Below are 18,499 nucleotides of genomic sequence, written 5' to 3'. Positions count from 1 at the left end.
ATTAAAGATTGTCAAACTTCCAGGAATAGGTCCCAGCCAAAATTGCCAACCTTGGTGTCAACCCCCAGGCATACCCTACCCTGCAGCTCTTAGCTGTTTGCTTCTCCCTCTCTCCGTGGCAGGAGCTGCTGCACAGGAAGAGGGCCTGGGTGGGAAACCCTGGCATAAAGCTGGTGGGGCTACGTGACCCTACATGCCCACCCATGCATCGCCTCTGCGTTTTCCCTCTCCCATGAGCTGTTGCAGGTAAATCATGGTGAACTGTGAGGAAGAAGCTGGGGAATAGAGTTGCCTGAAAGCTGCCGTTTTGACAACCAAGCACAAAAACATTATTACCTGGTCCTGGGAATAATACAGTCTGCCCCAGAGCCCTCTGGAAGCCCTCGAGTAGGATAATTTGAAATTGTAGAAATGGTTAAGCATGTCCATTATATCATTTGCATGAGGTAGTGCGTGTGAGGGAGGAAATAAAGTACTTAGCTCGTTTCTCATAGTGGGGAAGGACAGTGAAGGGTAAACTTGGGTTTTTTTTTTTTTGGTTTTTTTTTTTATGTAGGCAATCTAGAACAAGAACATACATGGTAGTGCTCCTCTGAGGTGGTGTGCCTTACATAAAAACCTGAATAGACCCAATGAATTCTACTTTCTGCAGAATGAAAGTTGGCACAGGCTTCTGATCCTAAACCAGAAGATGCATAATAAGTATCTTCTGAGTCGGCACATTGTGCAAGAACAAGCCTCGAAAGATAATTTTGCAACAGGAAGTGCTGAAGTTCAAGTGTCATAGTTTAGAGTTCCTGTTTGTAGCCTTGAAATTAGGGAGTTCTTTGTTTTGTGGTGGCAAACTGTCAGCCTGATGTCCTGAAATATGTATTTGAGTTTAAACTCTTCTTCTTGGCAGTCTTCTTTACATCTAGATTTCTTTCAAGGATTAAAAAAAAAAATGTTCCATCAATGTTATATTGGTTTCTATTCAAGTGGCTTTTGTTTCTGTTCTGAAACTAGTTGCTTTAGCTTGCTGTTGTCTCTAAAAACACATGAATAAAATACGTCCATATTGTGTTACATATTACTTGCCACAAAAGGGGTGGAAATTTGCCTGAATAACTTTTCTAGTAATATAAAACTTGTTAATGCATCACATTTGATTTGAAGAATTACACTGCACCAGGGTATTTCAGTTGGTTTGTAGTAAAAGGAAGTGGTGAATGAGACTAGATTAAGCTATAGTGATAAGGCTGCAAAAGGATCTAAAATTGTCTCTTGTAATTAGGAAATTTGTCTGCCTTTTTGGTGTATCATCTCATCTGATCAGTCATGCCTCTGTTCCGTACCCCCTTAGGACACAACAATTAAGACTTGTCGTCTTCTCATGTATCCGCTACCTCCTCCCCTGCAAGATAAAATGTTTGTAGCTCTTTCAGTTTTCAAATAACGAATCCAAAGTGAAGCTTCTGTATTGCTAGAAGCTAGATTAAATGGTAAAGCCTGGCTTTCTGACTTGGACGGTTTCACTGGGACATGAGTGGAGCAATAGAAATGCTCACTTGTAGGTCATCCGTTTGGTAGCCCAGAAAGAGAGTGACTGACGCCTCAAATGATGGATGCATTTGTGCTTTGCAGGTATGGGGCCTACATTTTTTTTCCTCCCCCTCCATCCATCTCATAGCTTTTAAGTGACATGTCTAAGAGGAGTTGTTCTCAATCCAGCTTCAGTTGGACAAGTTTCAACATCACAGCCCTCTACCCCTACACATGTTGCATTAATTAACACCATCGTTGGCAGTCGGATAATGGAGATCAAGTACTGAATGCACATTGGCGTTGGACTTCCCCCTCATAACTAGACCCAGCTTTTAAGGAACAACATTCTTTAGGTTGGTAGGGGCGCTTGTGCTGCTGCTACTCATGCTGTATCTGTTCTGTGGCCAAAGGGGAAGCTTCATTCTCCATGACTGTTGCTCCTTTCCCTTTCACCAGTGCTATAGTCACACAATTTAATCCATGAAAAAAGGAATTTCATAACAATAAGCAAATACATTTTTGATGCTTCCATATAGCGTATATAAATGAAATTTACATAGTGTGTGTTTGTATTTTCTTTTAGTTTTTTTTTTAAGCAATATTTTTCAACACAAGTTACTTGACTTCTCTGAATTGTTTGCTACTGCATCCTATGTGAAAGTCTTAGGGTTTGTCTACACTTAGCGGGGAATCAACACGCCGTGATCGATACATCAGCAGTCAGTTTAGCGGGTCTGGTGAAGACCCACTAAATGAATGGCAGATCGCTCTCTCATCAAGTCCCGTACTCCCCCTGAACGAAAAGTGCAAGGGAAGTTGGGAGATGTTTTCCTGTTGATATAGCATAGTGTGGACCCTGCAGTAAATAGATCTAAGTTACACTAACTTCAGCTACATTATTCACATAGCTGAAGTTGCGTAATTTAGATCAGTCGCGCCCCGTCCCCTTCCTCCCCCCCCCCCCCCCCCCCCCCGTCTAGNNNGGGGCAACAGATTTGTATAATTTTTGGTGGTGCCCAGAATGGATCCAAGTCCTGCTCCCACCCCCACACCTGTCTAAGGCTCTGGGAGGAAGTTTGGGTGCAGGAGGGGGTTTGGGCTCTGGGTTGGGAAAGGGGTTAGGGTGCGGGCTCTGAGAGGTCATTTGGGTGCAGGAGGGGTGCAGGCTCTGGAAGGGAGTTTGAGCTGGGGCAGGGGCTTTGGGTACTGGAGAGGATGAGAGGTGTGGTGCTTATCTTGGGTGGCTTCTGAAAGCAATCTGCACACCCCTCTGGCAGCGGCTCCTAGGCGGGGGGACAAGGAGGTCTCTGTGTGCTGCTTACTGCAGGCACCACCCTCGCAGCTCCCATTGGCCGCAATTCCCGGTCAATAGAAGCTGTGGAGTCGGCTCTTTGGGGCGGGGGGGGGGTGGTGGAGAGGGGGCAGTGCACCGGGACACCTCCCCCCTCTGGGGCTGCAGAGATGTGGTGTGGAGTAAGGGCAGGTAGGAAGCCATCTTAACCCCACTGTGCTGTCGGTGGTGGTGGCTGGAGGTCCCCAAGCCCTTTTAAATCGTCCGGGGGCAGCAGGTAGGGCCGAGAGACACTCCAAACGAGGCGCACGGGGCAGTAGGTGAGGCTGGGGGAGAGATCCAGCCCAGAGCAGTGATGGAGCCGGGCCCCTAGGCCCTGAATATTCCTGGAGCACGGCACCACGGGCCCATATAACTTGCTGCCCCTGAGAAGGCCTTAGAGGTTTACTAATGCTAACGTATAGGACCGCATTCTTCTCCAAGGCCACAGTAGAGCTCTGTTCTGGTCTTCTGTGCTTTCTGAGTGTGTGGAATGCCATAATGTAACAATTTTGAAGTAGAAAATCCTCTTGCAGGCTTGAGGAGATGTCACCCACAAAGTAAAATTGCAAAATATTCCTTTCTGTTTTGCTCACGAAAAAGGTTTGATATAATGAGGGACCTTTTCATTGTGGTCTTGGTTCGATTGCTTGTGAAGGGCAAAGAGTATAATGAGGACGTGTGTTATTTTTATTTGCAGGTTATCTTAAATGTGACACCGATGACGGCTGTGAGAACAAAGAAGAAGTAGGAGGAGAAGAGCTCTTTGACACTGTAAATTCCTCAATTGTTTCTGGGGACAGCATCAGATTCTTTGTGAATGTCAATTTAGAAGTACAACAGAATGTAACTGGTAAGTGCATTGTGTTCTCTACCATCCTTATTGAAATGGGAGGAGGTCAAACTATACCTGCCTTGATCTCCCTATTTTTCTGATGAAGACTTCCCTGGTAGGTATTTGCCCAACAAAAGCTGTGGTATCCAAGGGAGGTTTTCAAAGTCACAGACCTCAATTAGCAATCTAACTACTATTGACTTTCAGTGACAGGTACCCAAATACCATTTGAACCTCTGAAAAGCTGAACCCATGTGCATGCCTAGAAGCACCCATTGACTTCAGTGAGACCTGCATGCTCAGTATTTTTTAAAATTGAGATCTTTTTATGTATGTGCCGACTTATTTTATATAGGTGTAATTCTAAAAATGGACTTGGGAGACACATTTGAAGAACTCATTTTTGAAAGCATATACTTCTGTGTACACTAAATTCTTTTTTTTGTTTTTTTTTGTTTTGTTTTTTACTTTCAGTGAGTGTGAGGGAGTGGTGAAATGAGGTTGAAGTGGATTTTCTCTTGAGCTCTGAAAGTACTGAGGTGGGCTATCATAATGACCACTTCTAGAAGTGAATTCCATAGCTGTGGGCTGGATGCCAGAAAAAGGTCTGTCTTGCATTTTTCAGTGGAACCTGAACTAAATAGGTTGTTTTCCAGTAACAAAACTTTTCTCTTTCACATCAACATTTGTAAGGCTTGGTCTACTATAATACAGAGTTAGGACAATGTAAGGCAGGTGACCTAATTATTAGGAAAGTCAAGTGATTTTAAAAAAAATGAATGATTAATCGCACTGTTAAACAGTACTAGAATACCATTTATTTAAATATTCATGTTTTCTACATTTTCAAATATATTGATTTTCCATTACACACACAGAATACGAAGTGTACAGTGCTCACTTTATATTATTTTTATTACAAATATTTGCACTGTAAAAACCAAAATAAAACGTATTTTTCAATTCTCCTAATACAAGTACTGTAGTGCAATCTCTTTTTATCATGAAAGTTTAACTTACAAATGTAGCATTATATACCAAAAAACCTTTTATTTCTGAATGCAATGTAAAACTTCAGAGCCTATAAGTCTGCTCCGTCTTACTTCTTGTTCAGCCAGTCGCTCAGGCAAACAAGTTTGTTTACATTTGCAGGAGATAATGCTACCCACTTCGTATTTACAGTGTCACCTGAAAGTGAGAACAGATGTTCACATTGCACTGGTAAAGCTGGTGTTGCAAGATATTTACGTGCCAGATGCGCTAAACATTCATATGTCCCTTCATGCATCAACCACCCTTCCAGAGGTCATGCGTCCATGTTGATAATGGGTTCTGCTCGATGACAATCCAAAGCAGTGCAGACCGACGCATATTCATTTTCATTATCTAAGTCAGATGCCACCAGTGGAAGTTTGATTTTCTTTTTTGGTGGTTCAGGTTCTGTAGTTTCTGCATCAAAGTGTTGCTCTTTTAAGACCTTTGAAAGCATGCTCTACACCCCGAGTCCCCCTCAGATTTTGGAAGGTACTTCAGATTCTTAAACCTTGGGTCGAGTGCTGTAGCTATCCTTAGAAATCTCACATTGACAAAATGCAAAGAAGGTACCAAATCTGCAGTGAAAGTGTTCTTAAAATGAACATCAGTTGCTGGGTCATCATCAAGACTTATATAACGTAAAATGTATGGCAGAATGTGGGTAAAACACAAAGCAGGAGACATACAATTCTCCCTCAAGAAGTTCAGTCACAAATTTAATTAACACATTATTTTTTAACGAGCATCATCAGCATGGAAGCATGTTCTCTGGAATGGTGGCCGAAGCATGAAGGGACATACAAATGTTCTCCATATCTGGAATGTAAATACCTTGCAATGCCAGCTACAAAGTCCTATGTGAATGCCTGTTCTTACTTTCTGGTGACACTGTAATTAAGAAGCAGGCAGCATTATCTCCTGTATATAGGGTGACCAGATGTCCTGATTTTTGTAGGGACAGTCCTCATTTTTGGGTCTCTTTCTTGTATAGGCTCATATTACCCCCCCACCTCCTGTCCTGATTTTTCACATTTACTGTCTGGTCACCCTACCTGTAAATGCAAACAAACTTGTTTCTCTCTGTGATTGCCTGAACAAGAAGTAGGACTGAGTGGACTTGTAGGCTCTAAAGTTTTACATTATTTTGTTTTTGAGTGCGGTTAAGTAACAAAAAAACCCTACATTTGTAAGTTGCACTTTCACAGCAACGAGATTGCACTACAGTACTTGACTGAGGTGAATTGAAAAATGCTATTTCTTTATTTTACAAATATTTGCACTATAAAAATGGCAATCAAAAATAGTAATATAAAGTGAGCAGTGTCAACTTTGTATGCTGTGTTGTGTTTGAACATGTAGGGGAAAAAAATCCAAAAAGATTTAAGATTTCAGTTGGTATTTATTGTTTAACAGTGAGATTAAAACTGCAATTAATTTTTTTTGCGTTAATCACATGAGTTAACAGCAATTAACTGACAGCCCACTAATGATATCAGTGTACACGCTGTAGCAGTGCTCACACTGATGTAAGTGCCCTATTACACTAACATAGTGACTCCATCTCCTCGAGAGGCCTGGGGCTTATGTCAATGTAGTTAGGGGTATGCAGTGTCCGTGTAGACACTGTGGGTATAACAGTAGTTAATTAGCGGGACTGTGTTTCCTGATTTGAACGTCACTCTTGTGTTCTGGTGTCTTTGTTTCTAATTTGTATTTTTATTGTAATATATAAAAGGAGAGAGGGAGAAACATGCATAACATGCCTGCATCCAATACAAATGAATGTGTGATAAAACAGAACACAGGATTTCATGTATTCACATGTTCCCAGGTCAGGTCTTCATTTGATAAATCTGTGTCACATTTCTGTGCAACTGTAACTTCAAATACTTCTGTCATGGTAGCAAATGTAACTGGCACATTATACATAATTCTAGGCAAATAACTGGTTTGGTTTGGTTTGCTGGCAGTTCCAAAAAATAAAGAGGAAAAGGGAAAAAATCCATAAACCCAGTAATCCTGAAAAATTTGATTAAATTGAAAAAATCCATTCCAGGATCTCAGTCTTGCCATGACCCAGTGACTATTCATGGTCATTGATTGACTATAAATTGCCACTATGAATGACCGTGAATAGCCATTGAGCCAACAAAAGAAGTGACGATGACTCTTGTCTGGTAGTTAGGGACTCAATTAGTATGTGGGAGGCTAAGTTCAGATCCCATAGCTCAGTGGTTTGAGCATTGGCCTGCTAAACCCAGGGTTGTGAGTTCAATCCTTGAGGAGGCCACTTAAGGGTCTGGGGCAAAAATCAATACTTGGTCCTGCTAGTGAAGGCAGGGGACTGGACTCAATGACCTTTTAAGGTCCCATCCAGTTCTAGGAGATTGGTATATCGCCAGTGACTGACTATACCAAATGGAACAACTTCAACAAGAGAGATTGAGTATCAGAGGGGTAGCCGTGTTAGTCTGGATCTGTAAAAGCAGCAGAGAATCCTGTGGCACCTTATAGACTAACAGACGTTTTGGAGCGTGAGCTTTCGTGGGTGAATACCCACTTCGTCAGACGCAGAGATTGAGAGCCCCTTACCAGAATATCCGAGAGCCTAGTGGAAAGGGCATCCTCCTGTAGTGTTGGAGACCTATGTCCAAATCCCTTCTCCAGATCAAGTCAATGGTGGAATTGAACCTGGTCTCTCACATCCCGAGTGACTGTCTTAACCACCAGGCTAAACTTACAAGGAGGGCACTTTTATCTCCCATGTCCTGAAAAATATTTTTGGCCAAAATTCTTTGAACTCGTCTCAATTTTGCAAATAGCTTTGGGTTGATTGAGACAGCATTTCTCAGCGAATAAACTAATTTGTCCAAAAAAATTCACCCAGCTCTAATCATAAACACCGAAGCTTCAGTAAGCAAATCATAGTAATCCTGGATAATTAATTGTGTACCTCCAAGAAGGCTGGTCAGATGATTCTGCTTCCTTAGATGAGCTATTCTAGTTCTAGGCTTGCCAGCACAAACTATCTTGTGTTCACACAGTTCGTCTATAATCTACACCACGTATGTTGTTGGGAGCTCCAAATGACTAATTAATTAATAGGTTCCAAGGCCAGAAGAGACCACTGTGATTATCTAGTCCGATAGCTTGTATAACACATCCCAGAGAACTCCCACAAAATAATTCCTACAATATATCTTTTGGAAAATAACATTCAATCCTGATTTTAAAATTCAGTGATGTAGAATCCACCACAACCCTTCATAAATTGTTCCAATTATTAATTATCACTGTTCTTTTCTTGAAATAAGGCTTTTTTTTTTTAACAATCTGAATTTGTCAAGCAGGAGAATCTTAAATGGGAATAAAGAGGCTATTTTTACTTCTATATTAGGCATTAGTATGGCCACTGCGGGAATACCATGTCCAGTTCTGGTGTCCACAGTTCAAGAAGGATGTTGATAAATTGAAGCAGGTTCAGAGAAAAACCCTGTGAATGGTTAAAGGATTAGAAAACATGCCTTATAGTGGTAGACTCAAGGAGCTCAGTCTCTTTAACAAAGAAAAGGTTAAGGGGTGACCAAAGTACCTATGTGGGGAACAAATATTTAATAGTAGCTTTTCAATCTAGCAGAGAAAGGTATAACCTGTTTTAGTGTCTGGCAGTTGGAGCTAGACAAATTCAGACTGGAAATGAGGTGCAAATTTTTAACAGGGAGGGTAATTAACCATTGGACATCTTACCAAGGGTCATGGTGGATTCCTGAGTCATTGACAATTTTTCAATAAATGTTGGATGTTTGTCTAAAAGATATGCTTTAGGAATTATTTTGGGGAAGTTGTGTGGGCTGTGTTATGCAGGAGATCAGACTAGATGATCACAATGGTCCCATCTGGCCTTGGAAGCTATGCATCTAGGTTACATTTACAGACTTCAGATCATACTTGTATGTGAAAGTTCCAGCTGTGTTTTGAAGTTACGATCCTTAAGAATGATTAAGGCGCTAATATTTCTAAAAGCATACAAGACACCTACACCTGGATTTTGCCCACTGTTTTCTTGACCTATTTTGTCAAAGCTTAATAAAGCCTCTTGGTAACTTACTCAGTGACTAACTTTCTTGTGGGTTGGGCTATTTTGTCATACAACCTCTGTTGCAGTCAGTGGCAGTGGCTGAGCTAACAGCAGCTTGACTCAAGAGAAATTAATTTGGGGAAGTTCTATGGCCTGCATTCTGCGGGAAATCAAACTAGGTGATCACAGCGGGGGTCCCTTCTGGCGTCAGAATATAAATCTCTGAAAGGGAGCTGCTTGCAAGACCCTTTCCAAAATGTCACTCCACCCCTTGTTCGGAGGGAGCCTGGATCTATCATCTGTAATGCATGATGAGACGTTCATCTCTTGTGCTAGCCATTTGTTGAAGAGGCATCAAACATGGTTGTTATCATTTTGACTAAATAATATTTTAATCCTCTGTACCTGGAGGTCATTCAGTACTGATGACATGAAGCAAACTTTAAAATAACTAACTAAATAAATAAAAGTAGCCACAATGAGATGTCCAGGAGATAACCTAATAGTTACTGCAATCTTGTGTATGTAGACTAGTCTCCTCTGTTTGTTTGGGTGCTCATTCTGTCCAACTTCTAGATTGCAGATTCTTTGGGGCAAGGATCTTATACTTGATATTCTGTAAGGCCTGGGCTACACTAGCGGGGGAGTGTGAACTAAGATACACAACTTCAGCTACATGAATAGCGTGGCTGAAGTTGAAGTATCTTAGTTTGACTTACCTGGCCATCCTCACGGCCGCGAGTTGACTGCAGTGGTGCCCCCGTCGACTCCACTTACTCCTGCCGAGGTGGAGTGTGGGCGTCGATTAGCAGATCGATTTATTGCGTCACGTCTGGACGCGATAAATCAATCCCCAATACATCTAACACTACCCGCCAGCGGGTAGTAAGATGTTCCCTAAGTGTGACAGTGAGCCTCCAGACACACCGATTGGAGAACAGGGTGTCTGAACCTCGAAGTGTAAGCAGTTGAATCAACCGGTGGTATACAATGTCCTTGTATATGAAAACATGTGGAGTAAGATGTTTTATGAAAGCCTGTAATGTTCTGAATTTGATGGTCATTATGACCTGTACACAGACTGTGGATATGAATTCATGTATTTGAGTAGGTATAAAACGATGCTCATAATTTATGCTGCTACATTCTAATATACCGTATATACTTGATCATAAGCTGGTTCATTTATAAGCTGACCACCACCCCCCCTCAGATGGATAAGTAAAAATTTTCCATTTTTATGACCCATTCATAAGCAGACCCTGTAATTCAGGGGTCAGCAAACTTTTTTGGCTCCTGGGCCATCAGGATAAACTGCTTGTGGGCCGAGATGGTTTGTTTACCTCGAGCATTCACAGGCACAGAGGTAAAACTAAGTAAGCAAAGTGTCCCGGTGTGCCAGCTGCTTACCCTGATGGGCCAGAACAGCAACTGCTGGGGAAATTTTTTTTTGCGGGGGGTGGGGGGATGCAGCTGGGGGTTAGCGGAGTAACCCCTGTGACCACCCCCCACATGATTCTACCCCTAGCCCGGGACCCCCACGCTCTCCCTATCCCAACCCTTCCCACATTATCTGGGGAGGGCCTGGGGAGGATGTCTCTGGCCTGGCTGGAGCTGCTCCGGAGGGCCAAACCAGGCAGCACGGCTGCAGCATGTTCCAGTGGGCTGGGCCTCTGGCAGACCAGGCAGCACAGCCACAGCCTGCCAGCCCCAGAGCTGCAGCTGCTTCGGAGGCTGTGGGGAGAGCAGCATGCCCAGAAGCAGAGACACTCTGGCCCCACCTCTTCCCTTCTGGACCTGCTGGCTCTGCTTTCTCTCCTTGCTCCCTCTGTTGTGGGGAGGGGCTGTGTCCCACCTCCCCCTCTCTAGACCCGTTCATAAGCCGACTCCCTTCTCTGGTGCTTCCCTTTTTTACTAAAAACATTTGCCTTATGAATGAGTATATACGGTAAGTGTAAAGACTGAAGTTGCATTTTTATGTTGGGGGAGGGGTATAATTTGTATGTGTTTGCTATATTACATTATTTCCTCTCTGAATCTGTGACTTTTCTATTAAATAAACTTGTAGTTAATTTTTACCTTAAGCAGGTCTCCAGTGTGCAAACTGTGGCGTGTGTGTGCCAAAGTAAGCTGGTGTCTGGGGGGCTGGTTTCACGCCTTCAGAGCGGGGTGGCGGTGATGAACCGGAGGGGAAAAGCCACAGTATCTGTTAGTTACAAACTCAGGAAGGATGGATTTGGGGCGACTTGAGGGCGGCAGGCCTGTTGGGGTCACTTTGCAAGGAATAAGTGGGCTGGTGAGAGCTAGGATGAAACTTTATGCTTGGGGGCTGTTTACGGGTGTCCTAGCTCTGAGCCATAGCAGCATCCAAAGTTATAAGGCAAGAGGTGACCGAACTCCTTGCTGCTCTGGGCAATCCTCAGAACATACAGGTAAGGCACCTCCCCCACTTTCAGGTCTAGTACAAATAATCATCCCTTGTAAAAGCACCTAGAGCCACCCGGGATAGGTGCTTGAAAGAAGTGTAAACTAATAGAGTAGAATTATGAACCTGGTGACTGCTCTGCTATGATCCTTTCTAGTTAATAACCTCATGTAATGGACGTACAGCTCAGTACATGCATAATTAGATGCTCTTTGCTATAACTTTTTTATTTTAAAATTATTTTTGTGTGCGATTAAACAATGTTGAGCAACAGAGCATAGCATGGGCTAAAATTATGGCAACTAATTAACTATTGTCATATAATTCTGTACCGTAAGGAAGGGTGTAGCTAAAAAATAGAATATACATTATATAAAAAAAAACACCCTCATTCTTAGCTAGTCCAGGCTATTACTGTATAAACCAGCTTTCACCCATATCAGCCTAGGTGCCCAGCTACTAAAGGTTGGCTCAGTTTTGGCACTTGGGTCACTGAACCTGTTCACATACATTTGTGTTGCTTCCTTGTGGTTGTTGGAGAGCGCTCAATCAAGCTTGTTCTTCAGCCCCTGGAATTTGAATATTGGATGCTATCATCTTTGGCAGAGGTAGATAGGCTGTACTGTTGAATGGCTGTGTTTATTTCTGGTAGGAAGCACTCAGGGTGATATAGGTACTTGCTTATGTCGGCCTGGGGTCTTGCTATTACTCATCATGTAGATAAGGTTTTTTGGGAAGGTTGGGGGGGGGTGTGTGTGTGTGTTCAGACTGTCTAAAGGAACAGTCTCAGCAAAGCTGCTGCCTTTTAAGAACCAGAATATCCTAAAAACTTTTTGGGGGGGATGGAAAAGTGGAGAAAGGTTCGAACAAGGAATTGGTGGTAGTAGGGAAGTCTGTGAGGATTGCAATGGAGGCTGTACAGGGCTGGCACCATCTTCTATAAGCTTGTTTTCAAGACTCATTTTAATATTTGCAAATATAAAAGCAAAGAGGTTTACAGTGTACTTACATCTCTGGGTAGACGTGCACAATAAACACAAAGAAATGCCCTTCTTACCTGCTTTCTATATAGGCCTCTACCCTGGTCCAAGCCACTCCTCCTCTTCCCACTTTCCCTCTCTGATATCACATACAGGGAGCTGTCTGTACTCCCCTTTCTGCTCTGTATCCAAGAGTTGCAGGTCCCAACAGAGCTTTCACCCTTGTGGAATTAGATTCTTGCATTGTTCTTTGCAATCCCATGCTCCAGAGGCCACAATGGTGGATCAAAGTGTGCAAAATATGCCCAGAGAGAAAGGAGAACTCAAACTGGAGCGGTCCATTCAGTTGGAGGTTCATGAGCCTCATGACTCTAGTTGCTATCATTTTATCATCTGTTTGCAAACTGTATATTTCATAATAGCAAATACTTATTTATGCCCCTGACTGCAACAAGGAAGCCTGAATGTTTTTGTGCTTGAAAGTTGATGGAGAGGAAAAAAATTTCTGGTTATTAGTGACTGGTGAAAAATCAGTCCGAAGGAAGGATGTGGCTTTGTTAGAAATAATAATGGAACACAATTTACACTTCACAAGAAATTATAAAGACTGTTCCACCCTCGAGACAATAGACCATTCCTAGATACCGAGAGCCAACAGTTTCCTGTAATACACTCCAGAGACACACGCGCGTGCACACACTCGCCTGCTGCTTTACTAGCAAAACACAGCTTTTCAGCGTGCTGTCAGGCCCGTTAAGATAATTTTTTTTTTTATAAACGGGGATGAGGAATGCTGTAGTGGCGCCAAGGAATTCCAGGGAGAGTAGTGGCCAGAGACAAGTGGTCTGGGTCTGACTGGGTATCCTTCTGTACACAATGGTCAGATTTCCTCACATGAATACCAAAGGCCTTTTTATGTCTACTGGCACAATGTTGACCCAGGGATTACATCTGATAACTCCTATTTTAGAAGTGTGATGTCGGTGTGGGATGTTGGGCTCTTAGGGTTTCCTATACTATAATGGAAAGTGGATACACCAATTGTGTTGTCACATTGTGGAGAGGGGTGGCCTCCCTTCGAGCTTCCTGATCAGGGTATTTTCAAAGCACTGTTTACAAACTTAACACCCCCCCACCCCCCAACACACATACACTCACTTTTTTTGAGCCTTATGCAAGTATTTATGCAAGAGGTCTGTGCTAATTCTAGCTCCTTCACAGAGGATTTGCTTCAGAGGCACCTGGGAGCCCAGATGTTTTTGTGAGAGTTTTATTTAGTGCCCTATTTGAGCAGATTACCATTTTAAATGGAATATTTTCCAGCATGATGGTTAGGGCCAGAACAGGAGATTATTTTTCTTGCAGGTATCAAAACCTGTTATTTCAAGAGAATCCAGCTCTGCATAGTGACTTGTGTCTGAATATTTCAATTCATAACAGGAGTGGGGTGGTGTCTTTCTCTAGTCACCAGTGCCTTTGTGTGATTTGTCCCCCTCCCGCACCTTCTATGAGAGGAGCTTCCAGTCAGAATTCATCAAGCCAACACCTTGCTCCCCTTCCAGTTTTCTCTCAGAACTAACAGCTAGACAGACAGTGAGCTGTGATCACCTGGCCAAGAACTATACACATCCCATTAGATTTGTTACCCTGCTACCTTTCCCCACCCCCAAGCTCACTCATTCCTCTTAAGTCATTTATGACTCTTAAAATGTAAGCAATTTGGGGGCAGGGAATGCAATTGCTTATGTCAGAGGTTCTAAAACTGTGGTCCACGGACCACCAGTGGTCCGTGAGCTCCCTTCAGGTGGTCCACGGATAGTTTCCTCTAAAGTGCGTGCCTGGGCAGCTGCACACAACAGAATGAAGGGCCACCCACCTAGTTAGTGGAGCAGGCGTGGCTCCACTAATTAGGTGCCTGGACCCTGGAGAAGATGCACGTCAGGGGAGGTGGTGGCTTTGGGGGGGAAATAGAGGGTACGTGGGAGGAGGCAATGGGGTGAAAAGAAGCGGTGGGGGGAATTTGGGATGTGCAGAGCTGTGGCGGCCAGAGAAAGAGGCACTTTCCCCAGCCCAGGGCTGTGGGTGCCGGGGAGAGACCCCCGCCCCCCGGCCTCCTCCTCTTTCCCAGCCCCAGCTCTGTGGCTGCTATGGCAGGGTAAAGGACCCCTCACCTCCTTCCCAGCCCCAGCTCGGGGGCGGCCGCGGCAGGGGGGAGAGGGCACATCCATCGCATTAGAAAGGTAAGACTACTGAAATTAAAATATGAGTTGTGTGCTTTTATTTGTAAAACAAAAAAAAGTTTATTACGTTCTTTTTATATAGCACTGTTATCCAAAGTGCTTTACAATAGTTAGCTAACAGTACAAACACTTGGAAAGATCCTGAAGTGGTTCACCGAGACCCTCGGCAATTTTCAAGTGGGCCACGGGGAAAAAAAAAAATTGTGACCCACTGGCTTGTGTTGTGCAGTACCTAATACAACAGGGCATCATCTGGTCGGCCGGAAGTTGCTACCACACTGTAAATGTAAATCGTGATAGTGGCAGGAGCCGCATCATTTTGTGAGCATTGGGGATTGGGGGCCCAGAGAGCAAGTGTGAAAAATCAGGATGGGGATGCGGGGCAATAGGTGCCTATATAAGACAAAGCCCCCAATATCGGGGTTATAAAATCGGGACATCTGGCCATCCTAATTGGAGACCAAATTTTGCTCTTATACCTGAAAAATTTCATAGTAATTAGATCCCTGTGAGGAAAGATGGAAGAATTTATTCCTAGGGGCTGTGGTTACCAACCCTTCAGGACTAGCCTGGAGTCCCCTGGAATTGGCATTGGTTTCCCAGTGCCTATTGAAATCAGTCCAGGAGATTAATAGGATATTTTTAAGAAAATGATATTGTCATGTTGGGGGGGGGGGGGTGGAATCTCCCAAAATAGCGTCAGTCAGAGTTGGCTACCCCTACTTGGGCTCTGATTTTATTTAGGGTTTAAATCTTCAAACTCCTTCCCCCCCTCCCCCCCAGTGCTGAATCCAAATGTCAAAATTAGAGTTACATTGGGAGTGGGAGGGGGAAGTTCATGTGAAGCTGATTGCCTTTATCCCTTGTCTGTTTGCAGCTGATAGAGCACCGCTAGAATCAGGAAGACAGAGGCTCAGGTTTTCAATGCTGGCTATTGACCAGCTTGCAAATGAAAGGCCCTCAGCTAAGTCACTGAGTGAATACTCAGGGCAAGCAGCAAAGCAGAAGAGCCATTTGAGCTCCTGCCACTGGAGCGCCCCCTCAAGAACAGTGGTGTGAGTTGAGTTCCTGTCACCGCTCACACCACTGCATTCTGTGTCAAAAGTGTGGTCTACAAATTACATTGATCCTGAAGAAAACAAAATGGCAGGATGGTCATAGGTGCTGCAGTCCAGAGTGCATGCTAACGCTGTTAGAAATGTGTTTTAATTTGTCTGAGTCCTTGGGGAAAAATCACCAGCCCTGATCCAGAATTAGCTTTTGTCTAAGTGCCCAAACACGATCACTTCACCTGAAAATAAGACTTTTAAAACTAGAAAATAATGAAATTTGCTCTTATTTTGCTCAGTTTTATTTGCTGAAGTTGACTTATTTTATTATGCTAGCACACGGAGGAATCCACTGGGTTCTGGACCCTTTCGCTGTGGCTGCTGTGCTAAAAAGCCAGTCCCTGCCCCAGAGATCTTAAATCTAAGGGTCAGTCTACATACAACTTGTGCACTGTCCGTAATGTGGAGACATCTCAAACACGTGTGATTGTGATTTTTGCAGACCCCAAAGGCCAGTCCTGGTGGCCTAGGAGGGGAAAGGAAATTTGAGTAAACCAGTTACTTTAGGCAAAGTGAGTGACATGCAAGCAACAAGCTTTCAAACCTACCATTCAGTTTAAATGAGTTTGTTTTCAAGGCTGCTTTTGCATAGAAAAATTCTGGCAGTTCCTCTTTAAAAACAAAATCTGAAACTTTCTTTTGCATTTCCAAGTTGTCCCAATCGTGGGAGGTTAGCAGGCTATGCAAAGGCTGTCTCAGAGAGAACTTTGCCTTAAGGTGCATAGAGTAGATGTCACAGTAAACATCCAATCATCCTATTTATGAATCTTTGTCATGTCAGACCCATCCTTGTCAAGCTGTAGAAGCTAACCTGTCCTATTAAAGTCTGCTTGCAACTGCAGATGGTTGGAAAGAGACTTTGTCCTAGGTACTAGATAATACTATAATAAAACCGAGAAAAGCAATGGTGCACCGCTAGAAGTTCTGAGTGCCCATATGCAAAGCCACAAGTGTGAATTCAAGATGGTGCAATTTGTCATGGTCACTGTAAAAGTATTTTAAAGTCCCGATGAATTTCTCACAGCTCATCTGAGCAAACCGGTAGACGTGTGTGTGTGTGTGTGTGTGTGTATGCGTATATATCATACAAATCATAATGTGTGATACGTAAGCATAGGTTCTGATGTACATCTGGGGTTTATTCGCTGATTTGTATTGATCAATTTTTAAAAAAATCTTCAGACAAACTGGAGTACAGTCTGACACATGCAAAGTTAGACTCCTTGCCGTATTATTGGTTTCCGTTTGCTACATGCAGAGGTACGTAGACGTAATGACAGTACTATATTAGACTTTTGTAATAGATTTTCAAACTACATTCTTGGTTGGGATTTTTTAAATTTTATTTTCAGCAAGGAGGAGCATGAAGAACAGAATTGAAAATACACAATGACTGTGGTATGTTTTTTAATTCTTAGATTTTAAAAAATATCTATTCTCCACCTCCCTTTTTTTAAATTAAATTATTTTATGTAACTGCCTCCAGCTGTTCAAATTAGATCCGTGTTTGATGCATTCTGTCTAGCTCTAATTTATGCTGTTTGCTCAGTCTGTTTATCTAGGTATCCATCGCTGGGATATCTAAGCACCAAGAGCCAGTAATCTAAGAAAACACACAAAGACAAAGGCCACTAAGAACTCCTGCCACGCACATGCCCCAGTGTGTTAGCTATGTTCATTCAGTATCAGATTCAAGAATTCCGCTAGATCAGAACGGGACAGTGTTATTAACAAGGAAGACTTGCATGATATGCTTCCTTTCCTGGGAAGGCATCCAAGCTGTGATCTTGGATACTGTGATGAATGAGGCTCCAGGCCATATAAAACTTCCATGCATTCCTGAGGATATTTGATGAGAAGTTTAAATGGCCCTGGTCCAGAAGATGTAATCAGAGATGCTTTTGCTTGCTTTAGATGATGAAGCAAAAGAGTTCATTCAAGAAGATTACTTGAGAGAATTGCTGATGGTAATTGGACTGGTTTACTGCTGAGTTAGTAGATCAGCTAAACAGAGAGGGTCATGAAGTGACGAAGGGTAACTTCAGTTATATTCGATTCATGCACATCCATAAGGATGGAGCAAAGGACGGACTGCAGATAATCAAATACCCACAGATATAGTTTATTTTGAGTCTCATTTCATTTCTTTGATTTGGTGGGGGGGTTTTGCTGGAGCCACCAGATCGCATTCTTTCAGTTTTTGCGTTCCTCTCTATTTTTACTGATTGCAAGTCTCTCTACCACACTTCTATCTGTGTAATTAGATGTAAATGGAGGCTATTGTAAAGGGAAAACATTTGGGAATAATGAAGAGCGACTATAAAAGCCTAGGGAAAATGCTCATTGTTTCTGGTTGCTGGAGGCTTACTTTTTTCTACTAAATACCATTTTCAAGTAAAGTTGACTTATAAATCAAATATTCCTGGCAAAGAGACTTTAACAATCATAACTTTCATATGGAGACTTGCATAATCTATAATACTTCAAAGTTAATTACACTTTAATAACTAGTTGATTGATGAAAGAAATGGGTGTAGCCTGTGCACTCTGAGATTCTCTGTGGCAAAAAGTGATTACATCTGAACTGCCTTATAATGTTTCACTGTGCTTAAAGGGATGCGTGTCTTCCCTGTAGAGTTGTAACTCGTGTTGCCCCAACTTGAGGTCCATCCATGCATGCTAAACCCTTAACTAAGTGTGGTAGGGCTTTTTAACTTGGGAGGGATATATGTGCACAACTTGTCAGCTGCTAATAAAGTCATTTTGTGCACCGAGCCATTCACTTTCTGCAGCTCCAGTGTTCTACAGAGTGACAGCTCTCTCTAGAGAGGGGTTCTCAGACTGCAGGTTGGAACCCTTCAGGAGAACACGAGGTTATTACATGGGGGGTCGCGAGCTGTCAGCCTCCACCCCAAACCCTGCTTTGCCTCTCACATTTATAAT

The 18,499-nt window shown here is 43.0% G+C and overlaps 1 protein-coding gene across 5 annotated transcripts in view; it reads left to right on the top strand.

The window, feature by feature from the left end:
• Positions 1-18,499, top strand: part of SLC4A11 (solute carrier family 4 member 11) — a 189,422-nt gene that overhangs the window by 51,517 nt on the left and 119,406 nt on the right. For all 5 annotated transcript variants that reach the window (XM_032803059.2, XM_032803061.2, XM_075066672.1 and 2 more), the window contains exon 3: positions 3,555-3,707. In XM_032803059.2, coding sequence (XP_032658950.1) covers positions 3,555-3,707 — 153 coding nt within the window. The remainder of the gene's footprint in view (positions 1-3,554; positions 3,708-18,499) is intronic.

This window comes from Chelonoidis abingdonii, chromosome 5, assembly GCF_003597395.2.
Source record: "Chelonoidis abingdonii isolate Lonesome George chromosome 5, CheloAbing_2.0, whole genome shotgun sequence".
In the NCBI taxonomy this organism is placed as follows: domain Eukaryota; kingdom Metazoa; phylum Chordata; order Testudines; family Testudinidae; genus Chelonoidis; species Chelonoidis abingdonii.
The sequence above is the reverse complement of the archived record's forward strand: the minus strand, read 5'-3'. Positions and strand labels throughout refer to the sequence as shown.